This window comes from Atractosteus spatula, chromosome 4 (genome assembly GCF_055471065.1).
Source record: "Atractosteus spatula isolate fAtrSpa1 chromosome 4, fAtrSpa1.hap1, whole genome shotgun sequence".
NCBI classification, from domain to species: Eukaryota; Metazoa; Chordata; class Actinopteri; order Semionotiformes; family Lepisosteidae; genus Atractosteus; species Atractosteus spatula.
The window spans coordinates 71,746,334-71,763,417 of record NC_142709.1 but is presented as its reverse complement, the minus strand read 5'-3'; the positions used below and the strand labels follow the sequence as shown (position 1 = coordinate 71,763,417).

General features: G+C 49.4%; 2 protein-coding genes across 3 annotated transcripts in view; one reads left to right on the top strand and one right to left on the bottom strand.

Annotated features, from left to right (window-relative positions):
• Positions 1 to 2,287: 2,287 nt before the first annotated feature.
• Positions 2,288 to 6,699, bottom strand: commd2 (COMM domain containing 2). Its single transcript, XM_088914586.1, has 5 exons — positions 6,498 to 6,699; positions 6,030 to 6,107; positions 5,784 to 5,866; positions 5,119 to 5,292; positions 2,288 to 3,337 (listed from the first exon to the last, which is right to left on the bottom strand). The coding sequence occupies exons 1-5, from the start codon at positions 6,562 to 6,564 to the stop codon at positions 3,140 to 3,142; spliced, it is 600 nt and encodes a 199-aa protein (XP_088770712.1). The 5' UTR covers positions 6,565 to 6,699; the 3' UTR covers positions 2,288 to 3,139.
• A 7,438-nt stretch (positions 6,700 to 14,137) lies between these two features.
• Positions 14,138 to 17,084, top strand: part of rnf13 (ring finger protein 13) — a 37,271-nt gene continuing 34,324 nt past the window's right edge. The window contains exon 1 of one of the 2 annotated variants that reach the window (XM_088915079.1): positions 14,138 to 14,319. The gene's annotated coding sequence lies outside the window, so the exon portion shown is untranslated. Of the gene's footprint in view, positions 14,529 to 17,084 lie in introns of both variants that reach the window. The other variant, XM_088915080.1, reaches the window with a different exon arrangement.

The window sequence follows — 17,084 nt, the reverse complement described above, 5'->3', positions numbered from 1 at the left end:
AAATGTGTGTATAAATTGTATTCAATTATTTATAATGGCCTGACACTCTGGTAGATGTCAGAAGAGCTGGAATTCCGAACGCATAGCGAAACGGCACAGAAAATAACCGATGAGATTTAATCTAAGAAGGTAACGATATGAGCCACCCCTTCACGGTCAGCATTTATGCATACTGGAACACATATCCACGCCAAATGTAGGCCCTGAACTGAAGAGAGAGGGAGGCAGGAACGGACAGCAGGTGGGTTCTCTCCTGTACTGCTTGGTACTGGTGCCCGTTGGTCAGTCGGGCTCCTCAGCGGAGTCAGTTTCATTCCTTCCTTTCATCTTCTTCCACAGTTAAATTGTGCTTCATCTCACTTAACCCCCTCTTCCCCACAGCAGACACCAGCCAACCCCACGCACGCACACAGAGCTGCACCTGCTCGCTGGAGGCCACCTGCGTTAAAGCACAGATGCCTTGGGAAGGGCCTCAGCTGAACGCGTTCATTTCACCCCTTCAAAAAGAGCACCTGTCACCCCAAACCCCCTGTGAGAAGGAGCTCCAGGAAGACTCCCAAGTCTGTGTGCTGTTCTTGAAGACCAGTGGTGACAACTGCACGGGAGCAGAAGACCTGGTTTCCTTTCCACCTGGGAAATTCTCTCTTTGGCTGGAAGGTTGCCGGTTCGAATCCCGCGGCCTGCAGGGGAATCCTCCTCCCCTGGGCCCCCGAGCAAGGCCCTTCACCCCAGCTGCTCCAGGGGCGCCGTATAAACGGCTGACCCTGCCCTCTGACCCCCAGCTTCTCTCCCTGTCTGTGTGTCTCATGGAGAGCGAGCTGGGGTCTGCGGAAAGACGAATTCCTCATGCAAGAAATTGTATAGGGCTGATAAAGCAACATTATCATTATTACATTATCACGATGTCGACGGACTCAGACGGGCCCGAGCAGCACGTGCAATTTCTCCCCGGGTCTCGCTCTTTCACGGAGAAACCGCAAGGCCTTCTGAGCTGCTGCCAAAAAAGCAAACAAGACCCGCCCACATCCCTTCTTTCCTGGATTTCCAAACTCCTGGATGCGCAGCAGCTCCCAGGGCAGGCCAGGTGGTTCCAGAGCCCCGCTGACGCACGCGGGCGGGGGCCGTGCCGAGACGTGGATGATCGTCGGGTTCCTGCGCGGCGCAGGAACCACCTGTGGAATGGAAAGATTTCCACTCGCGCGCACAACCGCGGAGCAGCCCCAGAGCCCGCTGCGAGGGGCAGGGCGGTCTTCTCCTCGTTTCCCACAGCTCCCCGCAGACCAGGCCTCTGAATCGCAGCGGTACGCGCTGCTCCACACGCGCTCACGCCCTGGTTTCTTTGCTTTCACAGTTCAGGTCCCGAAGCCACGCCGTGCTTTCAATATTTATAATGCATTTCCCCCCAGTTACAAAAAAAAAAATGACTGATGCCAAGTAATGAAGCATTTTGCCCAGTTCAGAGAGGAGGCATCTTAATTACATCATTAACATCCCAACATGACATAAAAAAACAAACACTCCGCTTCTTAAAGCGCTGATGACGACAGCACATGCTGACGTATTTTGTCATTTTCCTCACACATCCCAAACAACAATGGCACCTGCGACAGCTGCCCTCTATCTGATGACCCTGTGCAATAAGGCTTGCATGATACAGTCCACAACACTTTCCACCTCAAGTGAGGCTGATTCGGGGTAACTGAATCCATCGTTTGTCTTCGATGCTAGTGAACATGTAGAAACTACGCCCCCTGTTGGTCACTTCACACACTATACATTATCCTTGTCGGGTTTTAAAATCGGATACAATAATAAAAAAGATGTTTTTTAAGAGCAATCTGAAACACACTACTCAAAATAAAACACTTCAGGATGCAAAAATATTTAAAAAAGGGCAACAATCTTTAAGAAAGATTATATGTGAAAACTGTAACATAAACCAAAGTATAGAAAAAATATATTCAGGGTCCCCAATTTCTTATCATGTGGTATGTTTCTTAAATTACAAGCTTTTAAACACTTGCAAGTCCAGTAAGGACCAGAAAAGACCATTCACTTCCTCCAGGAAAGGGAACAGGGGTGTGTGTAGCATCACACCTTGAGAAAGCAGACCAGTTCAATCTGACAAGTTTTCTCTTTTTATAAAAACACATCAGGACATCTGAGCTGTTCAGTTTGTTTTTTAACCAAAATCCAGTCCCAACAGCAACATGAAGACACTGACGCCACTTTGTAGGATACTGTCACTGCTATCTAAGGCAAACATGCATTTGATAGACATGAGATATTTGGCATTTGGTTTTTATTTCATTCCCAGTGGAGAGAATGTAAAAAAGACATCTGAAAAAAAATTAAGACACATTATAATTTATATCCACCGAAGAAGAGATCTTGCTTCAACTATAAAAGTAATCATTTAAAATCCCCTGTGTTATAGGTTTAGTCTATGACCTGATACAGCGAATCCTCGAGTTATGGATGCAATTAGGCTAAATTTAGTGTCTATAGAAATCGGCAACAGCAATCTCACTGGCTGAGCAACATTCTCAATCTTTAACACCTGTTCCACAGAAGGCTCGTTTATCATCACTGCAGCGAACAGAACACTGACAGTGTACTCCTCCATACGCTCTGCCCTTTTCCTCCAGTTATCACAAGCGTGGTCCCGTTCTGGAACTGCCGCACGGTAGGCCTGAATTATCAAGCCCCAGGAAGGAAAACCCAACACGCATACTGTATGGGAAAAAAGGACCAGATCACTCGGATTCAAATCCAGCCGGAACAGCGCCGGAATGCAAACAAGCCGTGTTCAGAATTTAAAACCGCGCAGCGCAGAAATGACTTCTCGGCTGCTCATTTCGAGCTTGCTTGATAGGTGAATGTGCGAGATGCGCAGCACCTGTATTAAAGATGAGCTGGGACCAGCCAGGACAGTAATCTGCTCATTATTTTACAGGACCCAACGTCATCTTTAGGTCATTGTGGTGCTCCCCCTGCAGTCAGCCGAGCTGAAGGTTGGCACGCGGGGGTTTATTTAAAATAAACTCTTAAGGCTTTTATTTCCCCATTTTATCAAATATAATGCAAAAAAGTGCAAAAAAATAAAGACAGGAAGAGGGAAAGGGCGGCGGGGTGCGCCCTATTTGATGTTGCGCGCGATCCGGCGGCAGTGGCTGGTCTTCATCTCCGCCAGGGCCTGCTCCAGCTCCCGGATCAGGTGCAGCAGGGTGGGGGGGTCGGTCTGCAGCACCCTGCCACTCCGCTCCCCGCCGTGCTGCAGGTGCAGCTGGAGGGTCACCGCCGGCTTCACCTGCTGCCTGAGAGCTCTGCTGGCCAGCTGCGGAGGGAGGGAGGGGGGGGGGGGGCACAATGAGACGTACGCAGGCGCGGGGCAGGGACCACACAGGAGCACCCCTCCCGCCCCCATCTGTCCATTTTACTGGGCGTCACAGATCTCTGCCCCTTATTGCCTAGCTCAGGTCAAGAAAGGCAAATTCCTCATTTAGGCAATTCTGTTTCCCCAGTTTAAAAATAAACTAGTTACATAACAACACCTGAAGAAGGCTCCACAGCCGAAACGTTGTGTTTTCTCTCTTCTCTTTTCAGCAGGGAATAAACCTATTACTTGTTTGTTTGTTTCTTTATTAGCCCTATACAATTTCTTGCATTAGGAATTTGTCTTTTCGCATACCCCAGCTTTTCTCAATGAGACACAGACAGGGAGAGAAGCCTGGGGTCAGAGCGCAGGGTCAGCCATTTATACAGCGCCCCTGGAGCAGCTGGGGTTAAGGGCCTTGCTCAGGGGCCCAACGGAGTAGGATTCCTCTGCCGGCCGCGGGATTTGAACCAGCAACCTTTCAGTCACAGGCACAGATCCTTAGCCACAGAGCCACCGCTCCACCCCAAAGGAAAGAACCACGCCCAACGTGTGTGTAAACACAACAACACACACACACAACAACAACACACACAACGTGTACTTGTTCCTTTAATTAGGTAATTAGGCCGGGCCGCTTTTCCCTTCAGTTCACAGCCGCTCATTAATTCTGCCTCACTGTCACTGTCACAGAGGTTACAGGCGACAATGCTCTCTAATCCCAGAGCCCGTTAAACTGGTATTCCAGCTTCACAGAGCAGACCGGAGTGGATTTTGTATGGTTTTGTATGGTTGCTGCTTTATCTTCACCAGCAGTGCTGCTGATTGTCTTTTTCACACCTCCGCGCGGCTCCTCCTCCGCCTCGCCTTCCAGCCGCTGGTGTTTGAACACGTCACGTTCAGCACCGCCCCGGCCCGCTGGGCCCGCGCAGGCTGGAGGAGAGCTGCGTCCCTCACCGACCGCACCGCAGGCCTGCAAGTGCCCCGGAGTCCGCAGGGGGGGGCGCTGTGTCGAGAGCCAAGAGAGCCCTGGGCAACTAATCCCACCCCATTCTTGGAGGTGCTCAGATAACCGTGCAGCATCACCTGGGGAGTCCCGGTCACAGTTGGCTAGTGACACGAACCCAGACTCGAACCCGCGATCCGACAGCTTGGCCTGTGCCCAGGTAGGCACCTTTACTTGGACAGCCCCTCAAGAGGCCCCAAAATATAGCGCTTTCTTTTGCCCATCGCCTTCAACGGTTCAGCTGTGTGTTTGCTATGGTTCTCTACTGAGGCCCAACCACTGACCTCAAGGGTTTCCAGAGCTCTGGTCTGGGCTGTGATCCCATTTCACACCAAGAGCCAGCGGCTTGACTGAAACGACCAGTATGAGACCTCTAAGGCAGTAATGTAAACTCGAAGGGATCAGCAGCCAAGGCATTTATAATGGTTTTTTTTGCACAGTGCTTGTGCTGACTTTTATTTCAGTTTTAACTTAGTTGTTGTTGCTGCTGCTGCTGCTGCTGCTGTTGTTGTTGTTGTTGTTGTTGTTCTGTGTCCGGTGTTTCCTTAAAGTCTTTGTATTGGAGCATACACACAAATAAGCATTTTACCGCACTTGTGCACATGACAAATAAACTGCACTGATTTACAAACTGAGTCTGCCCAACCTGGAGGTTGAGGTGCGACCAGATATAACACATCACAAAGAAAAAAAACAAGCAAGGGGAATTATCGACAGAACGAGAAAGCAGGCGAACCTGAACGTCCAGCCTCCACTCCAGGTTGTGGTAATGAGGGACAGCTGGCGCCAGCTCACACAGGATATTCCTGATCTCCTTCCTGTTGTCCAGGTACAGCTGGAGCAGGAGCTCGTTCAGCTCCTCCGGGAAGCCCAGCACCAACACCGAGTCCTGGAAATCCACCTCAGAGATCTGCAACAAAACCATTCCGAGGTCGGGAGAGGTTCATCCAGCAGTGTGAAGGTGATGGTAGTTTTTTTTTCTGAATAAAACACACCACACTTGTTTTAAAGCAGAGAACCTCCCCTGGAACAGAAGGATTACGTCCGATAATGCTGTAGTACAGAACTGAAGACTTGATTTTATTTAACTGGCTTTGTTTTCAGTCAATTTAATTGGGCTCCGTGGTTTGATAAATAAAATAATGCCCCATAAAAACATGTGGGTGCACTACAGTTTCAGAAATGTCACAGACTACTTTTTACTCCTCAGCATCCAGATCGGCTTCTATTTCCAGAAGCCTTTCCCAGATTGTCATGTACGTTTTATTGGAGCTTCATCCATTTCCTGATACCACATTTGGGAAATAATGTCACAAATGCGGAGCAGGACTGAGACCTCTGCATGATCTCTATTTTGCAATTCTCTATCATGAACGTGTGGCACAAGACAGATCCACCTACCATGAGCTTGGAGCTCTCCGTGAGGAGGTACATCAGACCCTCCACCCCATGCTGGACAGTGTCCACAGGAACACTTAACTTTCCTGCAGGCAAAACCCACCACAAGCACTCGTGAAGTTCAGCTCAAAGCAACCGTGTTGATAATTACTGTAAAATTCACTGCACATTGCTAGTAGTAGTTGAGGCGAGTTAACACTGTTTTTAATAGAGCTTTGTAAAATATGTTATACAATAATGGCTACTTACTCGCTGCTCCTTCATAGATCTTAGGGTTTGAACCTTTCTTTAAAAACTCCACAGCTATCCGTCCAAATTCTCCAACAACTGAAAACAATAACAATTGGGCAAATTCTGCAGATGATGCAGTTGTTCATTTGAGACAATAACAGACGCTAAACATATGAATTGCATGATTCAATATCATACTTCAACCTGTCGTTTTTGTTTGTTCACGCTGCTCTAAGGTACAATATTTAATTCGTATCTGACCATTAGTTGCACAGTCCGTAAATCCGCAAGCAGTGCAATTGAGAAACATGCAACACTACTTCAGTAAGCAGTTACATCTTAACGTTTTCTAAAGCTGTCATTCGTTTTTACACAAGACGCACCATATCAAAAATATTTAAGAGAAGCATTTCTAGTGATAAACTGCACAATTAAACGCAGTTAAAGACCCGAATCATGTCAAATATTCAATTACAGTGAAGTTACCTGCCGAGTCCACTTCCGGCAGGAAACCCAGATGCTCTTTGTGCTCATCTGTCAGAACTAAAAGCATCTTGCTTGGATAATTGCAAACTCCCAATTTCGGCAAATCACCATAGAGTAACCCCAAGAATCTTATTCAGCCATCACATGACTGCGCTGGCTAGTTTGTCGCTAATTTAACATTCCGCCCGAAACAAGTAACTCGGCACTTTAGTTCCGAGCGGACGAGCAGGCATCGATTTCCCGTCTCAGGCGCGCCTCCCCGCGGAATTGGAGCGCAACAACAAAGAAGAGTCTTCCAGCCTCCCCTCGCAGCAAACCTTCAGCATGCTTTCCATGAGCCTTCTGTTTTAAACGTAGCCCCCAAAAATCCAACACACTCATGCTCAAGGAAATACGCTATACCGTGTAATCTGTACCATCAAAATAAACATATCACTCTGTGCGTGTGTGTGTGTGTTTTTAAAAGGATACTTATGTTGGATATTGATTAAATGACTTTAATTTAATCATTCATGGCTGCGATGCCCCCCTTGTAGTTCCCCTTCGACTGGTCAGATTGGCAGAGATTACTCACCAGCACGGCGCGCGCTTGTGACTGATGCCCACCCGTCTGTGCAGCGCTACCTGGTCCGGTCCTGGGCGCTCCCTCCCTGCCCTCCCTGCGGGGGCTCATCCTGTCCAGCACATCCCAGCGAGGCAGCACGCATCTTCATGCTGTTCACAGAGCGACAGCTGTCTCCCGACTGGGGGGCGTGGCAATCTTCTCGTAGACGCCCAAACCCCAAGCTTTACCCCCCCTCCGCCGCCGCCAGAACACTTTTGGGATGAGCTGGGATGACCTGTGGCATCTTGGAGACCAGTGAACAGGTGTGTGCTTGCCCAGGCAGTGTAAGAGGAACAGGACAGAAGCTCACAAGAGCCACAGAGGGGCAGCTGGCATGGCGTCAGGTGTGTCCAGACGCACTACTGGGCTGTACCTTTTCCATTTGACCCCCTTTGGTGATTTTTCATATGAACCCACCATTTTGTCTCTTCATCAACATGTCAGTATACCTGCTGTGAAAAACGGTGACACAATGACAACAGAGATAAAATTCTGTATATATTTGTTGCAAGATGATATGTATTTTTTGATGTTCAGCATGTTCTGAATTGTCCAAAGAAAATTAAGCCTGTCATTTTATACACCTCTCTTAACCAACAGAATATTGGCATAAGGACCCGTGAGAACGTTCACAGCACCAGACAGGATGACAGACCCTGTCTATTCCTCACAGGCCTTTATGATGAGAAACAGTCTATCAGCAGGTACTTGGAAAGCCTGCATACTAGACATAGTTAGCCTGTGTTTTTGCCCAGCTGTGATAGCCTTGCATACCAAGGCATTCCTTCACCCTGTAGCTGAGAGACCTGGGTTAGATTATCACGCAGATACAGCAGCAGTCCGGCGCCGTGGGGAGAGCCTTGATATTGCAAAAGAGATTTAACTTCCGCAATGCTGAGGAATTAAAAGGACCAGCATTCTGGACCAGGGAGATAAAAGAACAAAAGAAATATTCTCGTATCCAAAATATATGGCACAGCCCCTCTGCTCTGAGGGAGAAATCTGACTTCAGAACAGGATTTGACACAATAATTTGATCATTCCTTGGGGAATTTGTCAATCTGAGCTAATAATGAGCTGATTGAAGTCTTTAAGAGCCCAGCTGGATTTAAAATCTATGACACACCTCTCTCTCCAGCACCAGGAAACTGCAAGACTAAGATGTGGTCATACCTACATCTATCCCATAGTCATCCAGGCAGTTGCAGTTGAATAGTTCCAGCCCGGACTGAGTGCTGAGCCTGAACACGCTGACCGGGGGGCCAGACTGCTGCGAGATCGAGGTCTTCAGGCTGGACACGGTCATAGTCAGGAGGAAGACGTTTCCCATGATGAGGAAGGTTTCCTTGGTGACAGTGCTGAACACTCGCAGGATGGGCTTGTCTTCCTCCTGGACCAGAGGTTCAATCACAAGGGCTCCAGAAACAGCAGAGGAAACGTAAGCTGGGGTCCTGCAAAATCCCAGATTCCTGCCTTTGGCATGATGCTCTTCTCTAGGCCTGACATCGGATTTGATCCTTATGCTCCAGGCAGCGGAATGCTTTTGCCTTATTTTTCTGCTGAAGATAAAATAATGCTAATAAAATGATGAAGCCCTGTTGGGCGTTGCCTTAACAGGAGAAGAGCGCACCCCATCGAGCCTGGAAGTCCTGCAGTTTGTCCAGCCAAGCTAACATAAGGAGATGAGAAATTTCGACTCAAAAGGACTCGATGTAAATGTTCTAGACGTGTGCTTGAAGAAAGAAGATTGTTTCTACCCAGGTTGAACATCCGGCCAGTCTGGTCGGGTGACAGACAGGTGTTCCAGTACTGCATGGGGATAAGATCTGTGGTGAGACTCACGCAATCCACGTTTCACCCCAGTGACCCTTACCGCCACCACTGCCACAATCAAAGAGTCATTATATCACAAACCTAATACAAGTTCATAAGCAAACCAAATGCTGTACAACAGCATTAGCGTCAGCCATGTAACTGATATAAAAACAGGAAGACCGATGAGCAAAAATGACCCAGTGAGTCCCAGAGTCCAAGCGCATTACATGGTTAGTGTTTAAGTGAAAAGACAGATCTTTAAGCAAGTGATAAAGACCTGGTGCTGGACAGGAGACGCCTGGGCTTCATCTGAATGAGAAGCACTGAATTATTTGTGCTCTAATTAAGAGCTGGGCTACACTCATGCAGTGGGACCATAAGATAACCAAGAGCCAGGTCTCCTGCTTTAGACATGAGTGAGGGGGCGTCTTCACAGAGCATAATGCCTTTAGCTCCATGGGGTCAAGACATTTTCCACTCCTGCCAGTGAAACACAAGGCTGAAGGACCAATATATGACAGAGTTTCTAGAGAAACAGGATCAGAACAGCGCTGTTCGGGTATTCCACTGCATTCATTGCAGGAATCTTTAGCAAGTCTTTTTAAATAACGCATGCCTCCCAGTTTTTTTTACCTTTGCGCCCACAGATCCCACCAAACCCCCGGCCCTCTGAGGCTGGTGGGAGCCGCACCTTAAGGACACACCTGAGGGTGACCGCAGGGGTGATTCCCACATCGGCCAGGGCCCAGCTGTCCTCCAGAGTGGCCCCTGCACTGCTGTCAGACAGTTGCGTGCAGAAGTGGTCCTTCACAGCGGCCTGGGGAGAGTGTGAGAGGGACAGGGCACAAACTTGAACTCGCCACAGCAAAGCACAACGAAGGTTAAAGCGTCAGAAGCTACAGAACAGTCCTCACATTGTCACAGCGCCGTCAACCTGCATTTGTACAGGAATTCCCTTGCTTTCAAACTTTAGCTTATGGGCTCTGCCAATACTTGGCCTCCTCCTTATGGTCAGTTTGAGAAATGAAAGAGGCAAACTTGGTCAACGAAGAACAAGACAGCACCCGAACCCTTCACCCCTCCCTACCCCCAGATCTTGTGCAGAAGAAGAAATCTTAATGAGGAATTTTTGGAAAAAGCACCCCCTTCAAATGATTCAAACACCGCTGCACTTCTGCAAGGCAATACAGGTTTAACAGCACAAGGGTGAAATATATCTGTGACACTATGAAGATCCCCATCGCTGGACGCAGAGACGCTGCTACTCTCTGCCCTGTATTCCGCGGAGGGACGCCAGGTGCCCATCGGCAGGCCGGCACATGGGGGGCAGGCCGGCACATGGGGGGCAGGACTGGCTGCAGACGGGGTGCTCCCTGGGGGAGAGAGCGGAGAGGGGCAGAGACAGCCCCCTGAGCGCATGCTGCCCAGAGCCAGGAGGCTGCTCTGCCCGAGCCAGCTGACGGGGAGAGCACGCTGTCACGAAGCGCTCTTTCCGGACCCTATGCAGACGACACAATCCAGGGTAGAGAGAGGAAAACACGGGGGGAAAGCAGCAGGGGTCAGGAATGAAAACAGGGGGCGTGTCCACGGTGCGCTGGTGTTCGGGGGAGGTGTGGCCGAGGCAAACAGTCCAGAAGTGAGTCCAAGGGGGAATCTGAGACAAGGCAAAGAGTCCAGAGCCGGGAGGTCCACCTGAGAGGAACAGGGGGGGGGGGGGGGGGGAAGAAAATTGCAAAAAAAATCCCAGACTTGCTAATTCAATTAAGGCTTCAATTAATTAAGTAATTAAGCTCAGCTGGAACAAAACTCAGCAGGCCTGCAGGACCGGGACTGGAGCCCCTGCTCTCTGTCATCAGGACACACTGTAGGTGACTCTGCCTTTCTAGAAAGCAGGGGGCACGGCACCCTCGCCTACGAGCAGGAAAGGGTTACACCCCGCAGTCTGAGAGGAGGCGAGGCCAGGGGTTTATGGGAAACGAGCTTGAGGGGTGAGCATGGTTTCCATAGCGACCCGGAGGGCAGAAAGGCAATGGATCTGGGGGCTTGGTGCTGTTAAAGTACACAAACAAGAACATTCTGACAGCTACACGCACCCGAGACCGCTGGGAAGATGACAGAAAGAGAGCAGCTCTGCCTTCATTGGCAGATGGAGAAGCTGGTCACCCGGGGGGTCTGAGACATTGAAGAATTCCCATGAGGAGAAGCCACTGTCCGGCTCACTGACCAGACTGCTGGAAACCTAAGTGGTGCAGTATTTTCAGACACAATGCAGTCCCGCTGAATTAACTTCCATCTCCAGATCCAAGATGGAACACACTGGTCTTGCCCTGTTCCTTTATTGACGGGTTTGTTTGAAATTCTTAGCATGAGTTTGAACGTAGACGTATAAAGGATCAAGGAAACAAAGGAAAGGGTGGGCATGGAGTGCACATGTAACTCTCTGCCTTATAGGAGTCACACTTGATCCTCCCCTGTCTTTTGATCCCTATGTAAAAAAAAATGATTATGACATCTTTTTTCACCTTAGAAAGATTGCCCTCAGTAGGCAATTTCTATCAATGTCTCTGATGCTGAGTGCCTGATTCATGCATTCGTCATTCATTCATCACATTAAGGCTTGACTTCTGCCACTCTTTGCTCTATGGGCTCCCTAACTCTCTTGTCAACAAGCTGCAATTTGTCCAGAACTCCGCAGCTACACCTCTAACTCACACCAGACCCTGGCAGCATATCACTCCTGCACTGACGTCTCTGCATGGGTTGCCAGTTAAGCTACACTTTCAATATAAGATCTTGTGCTTTTTCTCTCACTGCCCTTTGTTATGGACTGTCCCTTTTCTGGCTCCATGAGAGAAAAGTTCTCTGACCCTTCAAATCCAAACTTAAAACCCACCTTGCTACCCAGGGCCTAGGTCTGATGGCCCTACGTTATATCATGTATGTTCTTGTTTATGTATTTTTTCTTCTACAGTTCAATTCCTTTTTGTTTTTTTCTTGGGGCCGGAAAGGTGATCTATAAATGTTATTATTATAGGTGACAGTATCTTGCAACTCACAACTGGCAACCCGCTGAAGCTCAGCAGGTGTGAGCCTTGTCAGTACCTGGATGGGAGACCTCCTGGGAAAAACTAAGGTTGCTGCTGGAAGAGGTGTTAGTGGGGCCAGCAGGGGGCGCTCACCCTGCGGTCCATGTGGGTCCTAATGCCCCAGTATAGTGATGGGGACACTATACTGTAAATAAGCGCTGTCCTTCGGATGAGACGTAAACCCGAGGTCCTGATTCTCTGTGGTCATTAAAAATCCCAGGACGTTTCTCGAAAAGAGTAGGGGTGTAACCCCGGCATCCTGGCCAAATTTCCCATGCCTCCTAATAATCCCCCTCTATGAATTGGCTACATTACTTTGTTCTCCTTCCCCCTCCTCCCACTCCGACGGCAGGCGGAGCGACGCGCCGGTTGGAGTATTCTCGGTCGCAGTTAATGGCAACGTCAGCTCAAAGATTTGGTTCAAACCACCAAATGGAGACTGGTGTGGAGACCGACAAGCGGACCCTGCTGATGCAGGATTAATGCTAGGAAAGAGAGAGAGTATATACAATATGTATGTATGGGAACAAGTAATAGGTTTATTCCCTGCTGAAAAGAGAAGTAAGAAAACACAACGTTTTGGCAATGGAGCCTTCTTTAAGTGTTCACATCACTGTCCAATCTTCCTCTACCTCCAGCGATGAGGACGGCCCCCTTCTTCTGTCCCACCTGTGCTTACTTACCGTCTCGCTGTATTTATCTTCTCTTAGGGATCTGTTGATCTGTTCATGTATATGTCCCTTCCCCAGGAAGCCTGCCTTACTGACCTTACCAGACACATTTGTATTCTGCATTTCGCAATGCGAAGTGTTAGGCTTAGGAGTTACTGCTCCTAATACATAATAACGTATTGTATTTTAACTCTTTGTTTCCAATAGTGTATTCTGTGTCCAATCTTTAAGTGTTGATGTTCTAATATGGCAGGTAATTGTAGTTAATAATTATTTAGGAACAAGTAATGGGTTTATTTCATGCTGAAAAGAGATGAAAGAAAGCACAGCGTTTCGGCTGTGAAGCCTTCTTTAGGTGTGAGGCTCCACGGATGAAACATTGTGTTCTCTTTCTTCTCTTTTCAGCAGGGAATAAACCTATTACTTGTTCCTTTGCAGCCTATGCATGCTGAAACAGCTACCCACCTGAACTATATGTATGTATCTCTAGCAGACATCTTGATAATGACATTGCTGTAAATGCTTCAAAAACAGTAAGATACAGTACACATAGGCACAGAATGGGGATGAGGAAGAAAAAGACAAAAATGTTTATACTTGCCCTGAGGTCTACTGGTTTCAAACAGCAACCAATGTGAAATAAAACTGCACATTTTTAATATTTTCAAACTCAGTTTGTTCCAGTCGTTTCAAGTTTCTGCGGGTGGGTCAGTCTTTTAAACCTCTCAGATTTGATTCGCTTAAGGTACATACTGCCTTGACTGATGAGACAGTGATGCCGGAGTGGTGAGAGGAACATGACTCCCTCCCCTCTCTGAGCGAACCGCAGTGCACACACAGCTGTCGTTCTGCCAAACAAACGCCAGGTGGCGCCAAGTGTTTAAGAAATTAGCGTGAAAGTTTGGGGACTTTTCGCACTCTGGAAAACCCGAAGATAATTCCGTTTAAAATTAAACACGGGTGAGGGGGCACGTTACGCCAGTGGAAGAGTGCAAAATACACGCTCTTAAAAAAAAACACAATCTTCTAGAAAACAGTTTTTTTGGGGGGGGGAGGGGGAGAAATCGAGCTTGCAGTGAACGGATTTGACAGTAGGGTCCCCGCTTTTGGCATTTGTTCTCAGACGGAGCCGGCTCCCTTTCTCGCTGCGAAACGAGCACCGGTGAGCTCAAGGCGCGTCAAATGCACGGCCTTCAAACAACCCCCCTTGCGCCTCGACGGCGAATATCATCCAACCCCTTCCCCTCCTGCCCCACCTCCTACGTGATCATGCAGTTCCGTCCATTTACTGAAACCGCAGACGCCTTCTAATTTGGCCGGAGTGGGGAGGAGGGACGAGGGGACAGGCGAGCCGGGGACGGTCGGCCACGGTCGGCCCGAGTCACGTGGGCCGGGTCGGCCCAGGCAGGAACTCCCCCCTCCTCCTCTGGCGGCCGGCGCACCAATCGGCACCGAGAGCCGGGCCAGGGGGGGGCGGGACTTCCGTGCAGGGGAGTGGGAAGCGGGGGGCAGGCCGGGGCTCTCTGTTGACATCCTGCCGCACCGCCGTGCCTGCTGGACCCGCACGCCCGGAGCGCAGGACTGTGATGCCCGCCTCGCCAGAACTCCTGCCCGCTTTCAGGAGAACGGTTCCGTCGGTCGCAACGGTAAGGCGGCTGACCCGCCCGGCTCGCCTTGACCCCCCTTTTCCTGTTGCTGCTCCTCCTGCTTGTTGTCGTCGTTTCTGATGAGCTCAGCACTTTCTGTGCGGCGGGTCAGCAGGACGTGCAGTCTGTCCCGGCAGCGATTCAACTGCGCAGTCTGGGGGCGAGATTTGCAGAGCGTGTCCCTAGCCCAGACGGGCTCCGGCGCCCCGGTGAGCATCTTTCAGTTTGCGCAAGGCAGTGAAAGCGCAGCGCCCGGGAGGGGGTTCACACGGGTCGCTGAGCTGCACAGTGTGTTGTTGTTGTTGTCGCTGTTGCTGTTGTGCAACCCCTGCCTCCTAATCCGATTGATTGATTGATTGATTCAGCTGTGCGGGGAATTCCGGCGTTATTCTGAAATGCATGCGGGACACCAGAACGACTGTCGCTCTGAAAACCGCTGTTCGCGAGTAGAAATTAGGCCCGCCACGTAATTTCTGATCAATTCCAAAAGTGAAGCCCCCTCGCATTAACGTGGGTCATCGACGTAAGACCTGCAGGGGAACGCCGTGATCTATAATGATATAACCCGCAGCCTTTGCTGTGCTCCGGGCGATTTACATTCTGATGCGGTGGGCCGGGGCTCTGCGTGGGGGCAGCGGGACCCCAGCTGGGGGGGGGGCAGGGGGCACCGTGTCCACTTCGTGTCCAGTCCGTGTCCGTGAAACCCCAGTCCAGCCTCGGGGACCTTCGCTCGGCGGGGCACGGTACGCTCTCACGCTGCAGAGATTGTATAAACACGCTCGGTTATTTATCCCCGTTATTCAACTGTTTATTGCCCTTTCTCCAGTTTTTTTTTTTTGCACGGCAATGTTCTGCTTAGGGGTAGATGAAAGTGCTTTCGCGTGCAGCGGTCAAAGAACTTTTTAAAAAAAAAACAAGTTGCGTGGAGATCAGGACACCAGAGGAACGACATCAGAGCAGAACTGGTTTGAACGTGTTTTCCGCAGAAGCCCGGTTTCCAGTGCTGCACACGGAGGCCTGCATAACTAACCGGCCTGATCGCACTGCACACATGTGGTTCGGTGTTCTGCAGAGAGGGGAAGACCTGGCTTGGTTTCTGCCTGGCGTGTGAAAGACTGTGGAGCTCTGAAGTGTGAGTTCTCTAGCGTTCAGGAGGCGGTGTGATCTCCTGAACCTGTTGAATTGCAGAGCAGCGGACGGTGCTTCGGCGTCTAGGTGACCCTCTGTCGGGATGCAGGTGCAGTTCAGAAACTATTGCAACCAGCCTGACCCGATCCTTCTGGGGTTTTATAGCCGTTTTTACTGTTAACCCTCCCACGCAATAAGCGAAGTAGCGCGGTGCTTAAAATGCGTCAGGAATGCGGCGGAGTAGCGGTGCGTGAGGCGAGGACGGGACGGTTAGGCGACGGGGGTCTCGGTGGGCTCTTTCGCAGGCTGCCGGGTTGCTGTGAGGCAGTTAGCAAGTTCTGGGTGGGAGAGGGCGGGGGGCGTGGCTCGCGGGCTGACCGCGCACAGCTGTGCGGGAGTCCAGGTGCTGAGCTGACCTGTGACCTGTGTGAAACGGTGTGGAAGTGCATTTAAAACCGAGAGCTGTGATAGAGATGTTGTACAGTTAACTGTGCAAAATGTACCATAAGTAATGTCTTTTTATTTTGGGGCCAGCAGGGGGCGCTCACCCTGTGGTCGGTGTGGGTCCAAATGCCCCAGTATAGTGCCTCAGGGACACTATACTGTAAACAGGTGCCGTCCTTTGTATGAGGCGTAAAACTGAGATCTCTGTGGTCATTAACATTCCCATGGTGTTTCCCAAAAAGAGTAGGGGTGTAACCCCGGTGTCCTGGCCAAATTTCCCCCTGGCCTTTACCAGTCATGGCCTCCTAATCCTATCTCTGAACTGGCTTCATCACTCTGCTCTCCTCCCCACTAAGAGCTGGTGTGTGGGGAGAGTACTGGAGCATCATCCAGGTGGGGCTGCACACTGGTGGTGCAGGAGGAGATCCCCATTACCTGTACAGCGCTTTGAGTGGAGTATCCAGAAGAGCGCTACATAAGTGTGAGGAATTATTATTTTCATCATGTAGACAAGCTCTGATAAGACTATGACCAGTCTGACTTGAAGGAGCAGATCTGGCTTGTTTAAAAAATACTTATTTCCTATTGAGGTGCAGCACATCGGTCATTGCCCAGTTAAAACTTGCACGTGCATGTTTACTTCATTTACCCACAGAAAATCAAACACGCCTAATTACAGCCACCTGATTTATTATGTAAGCCGCAATCATATTTTTCTGACTAAGCTGATTTGCCACAGCAGTTTCGACTTAACTCTTTACACGTTGGTTTAGTTCAGTACATCTGCAAACCACGTCACAAACCTCGATTGTGGTAGAACTTTTGTTTGTAATAATATTCAAGATGAGTAACCCATTACAATTACTGTAAACATTAATTGTGCAATTGTGTTTTTGTCTTTAAAAAACTTGAAGCTGGGGGGAGGAAATTATTTTAAATGTTAATCAGCTACAATATCGATTGAGTATAGTTACTGTGCAAAATGTGCGAGAAGTACATTATTCCTGGAAAGTTAGGACTTTACACTTTGTTCATTTGAAAAAGTATAATCCGTTCCGCAAGCAGCTTGTAATTGCAATGTATTACTTTTTAAAAGCAAGTTTTCCCCAGGACTGTTCAAAACACACACACAGTGTTCCAAGCAGGGCATCTGGATTTCTAGCACTGCGTATCAAACACGTTTAACCTGTCTG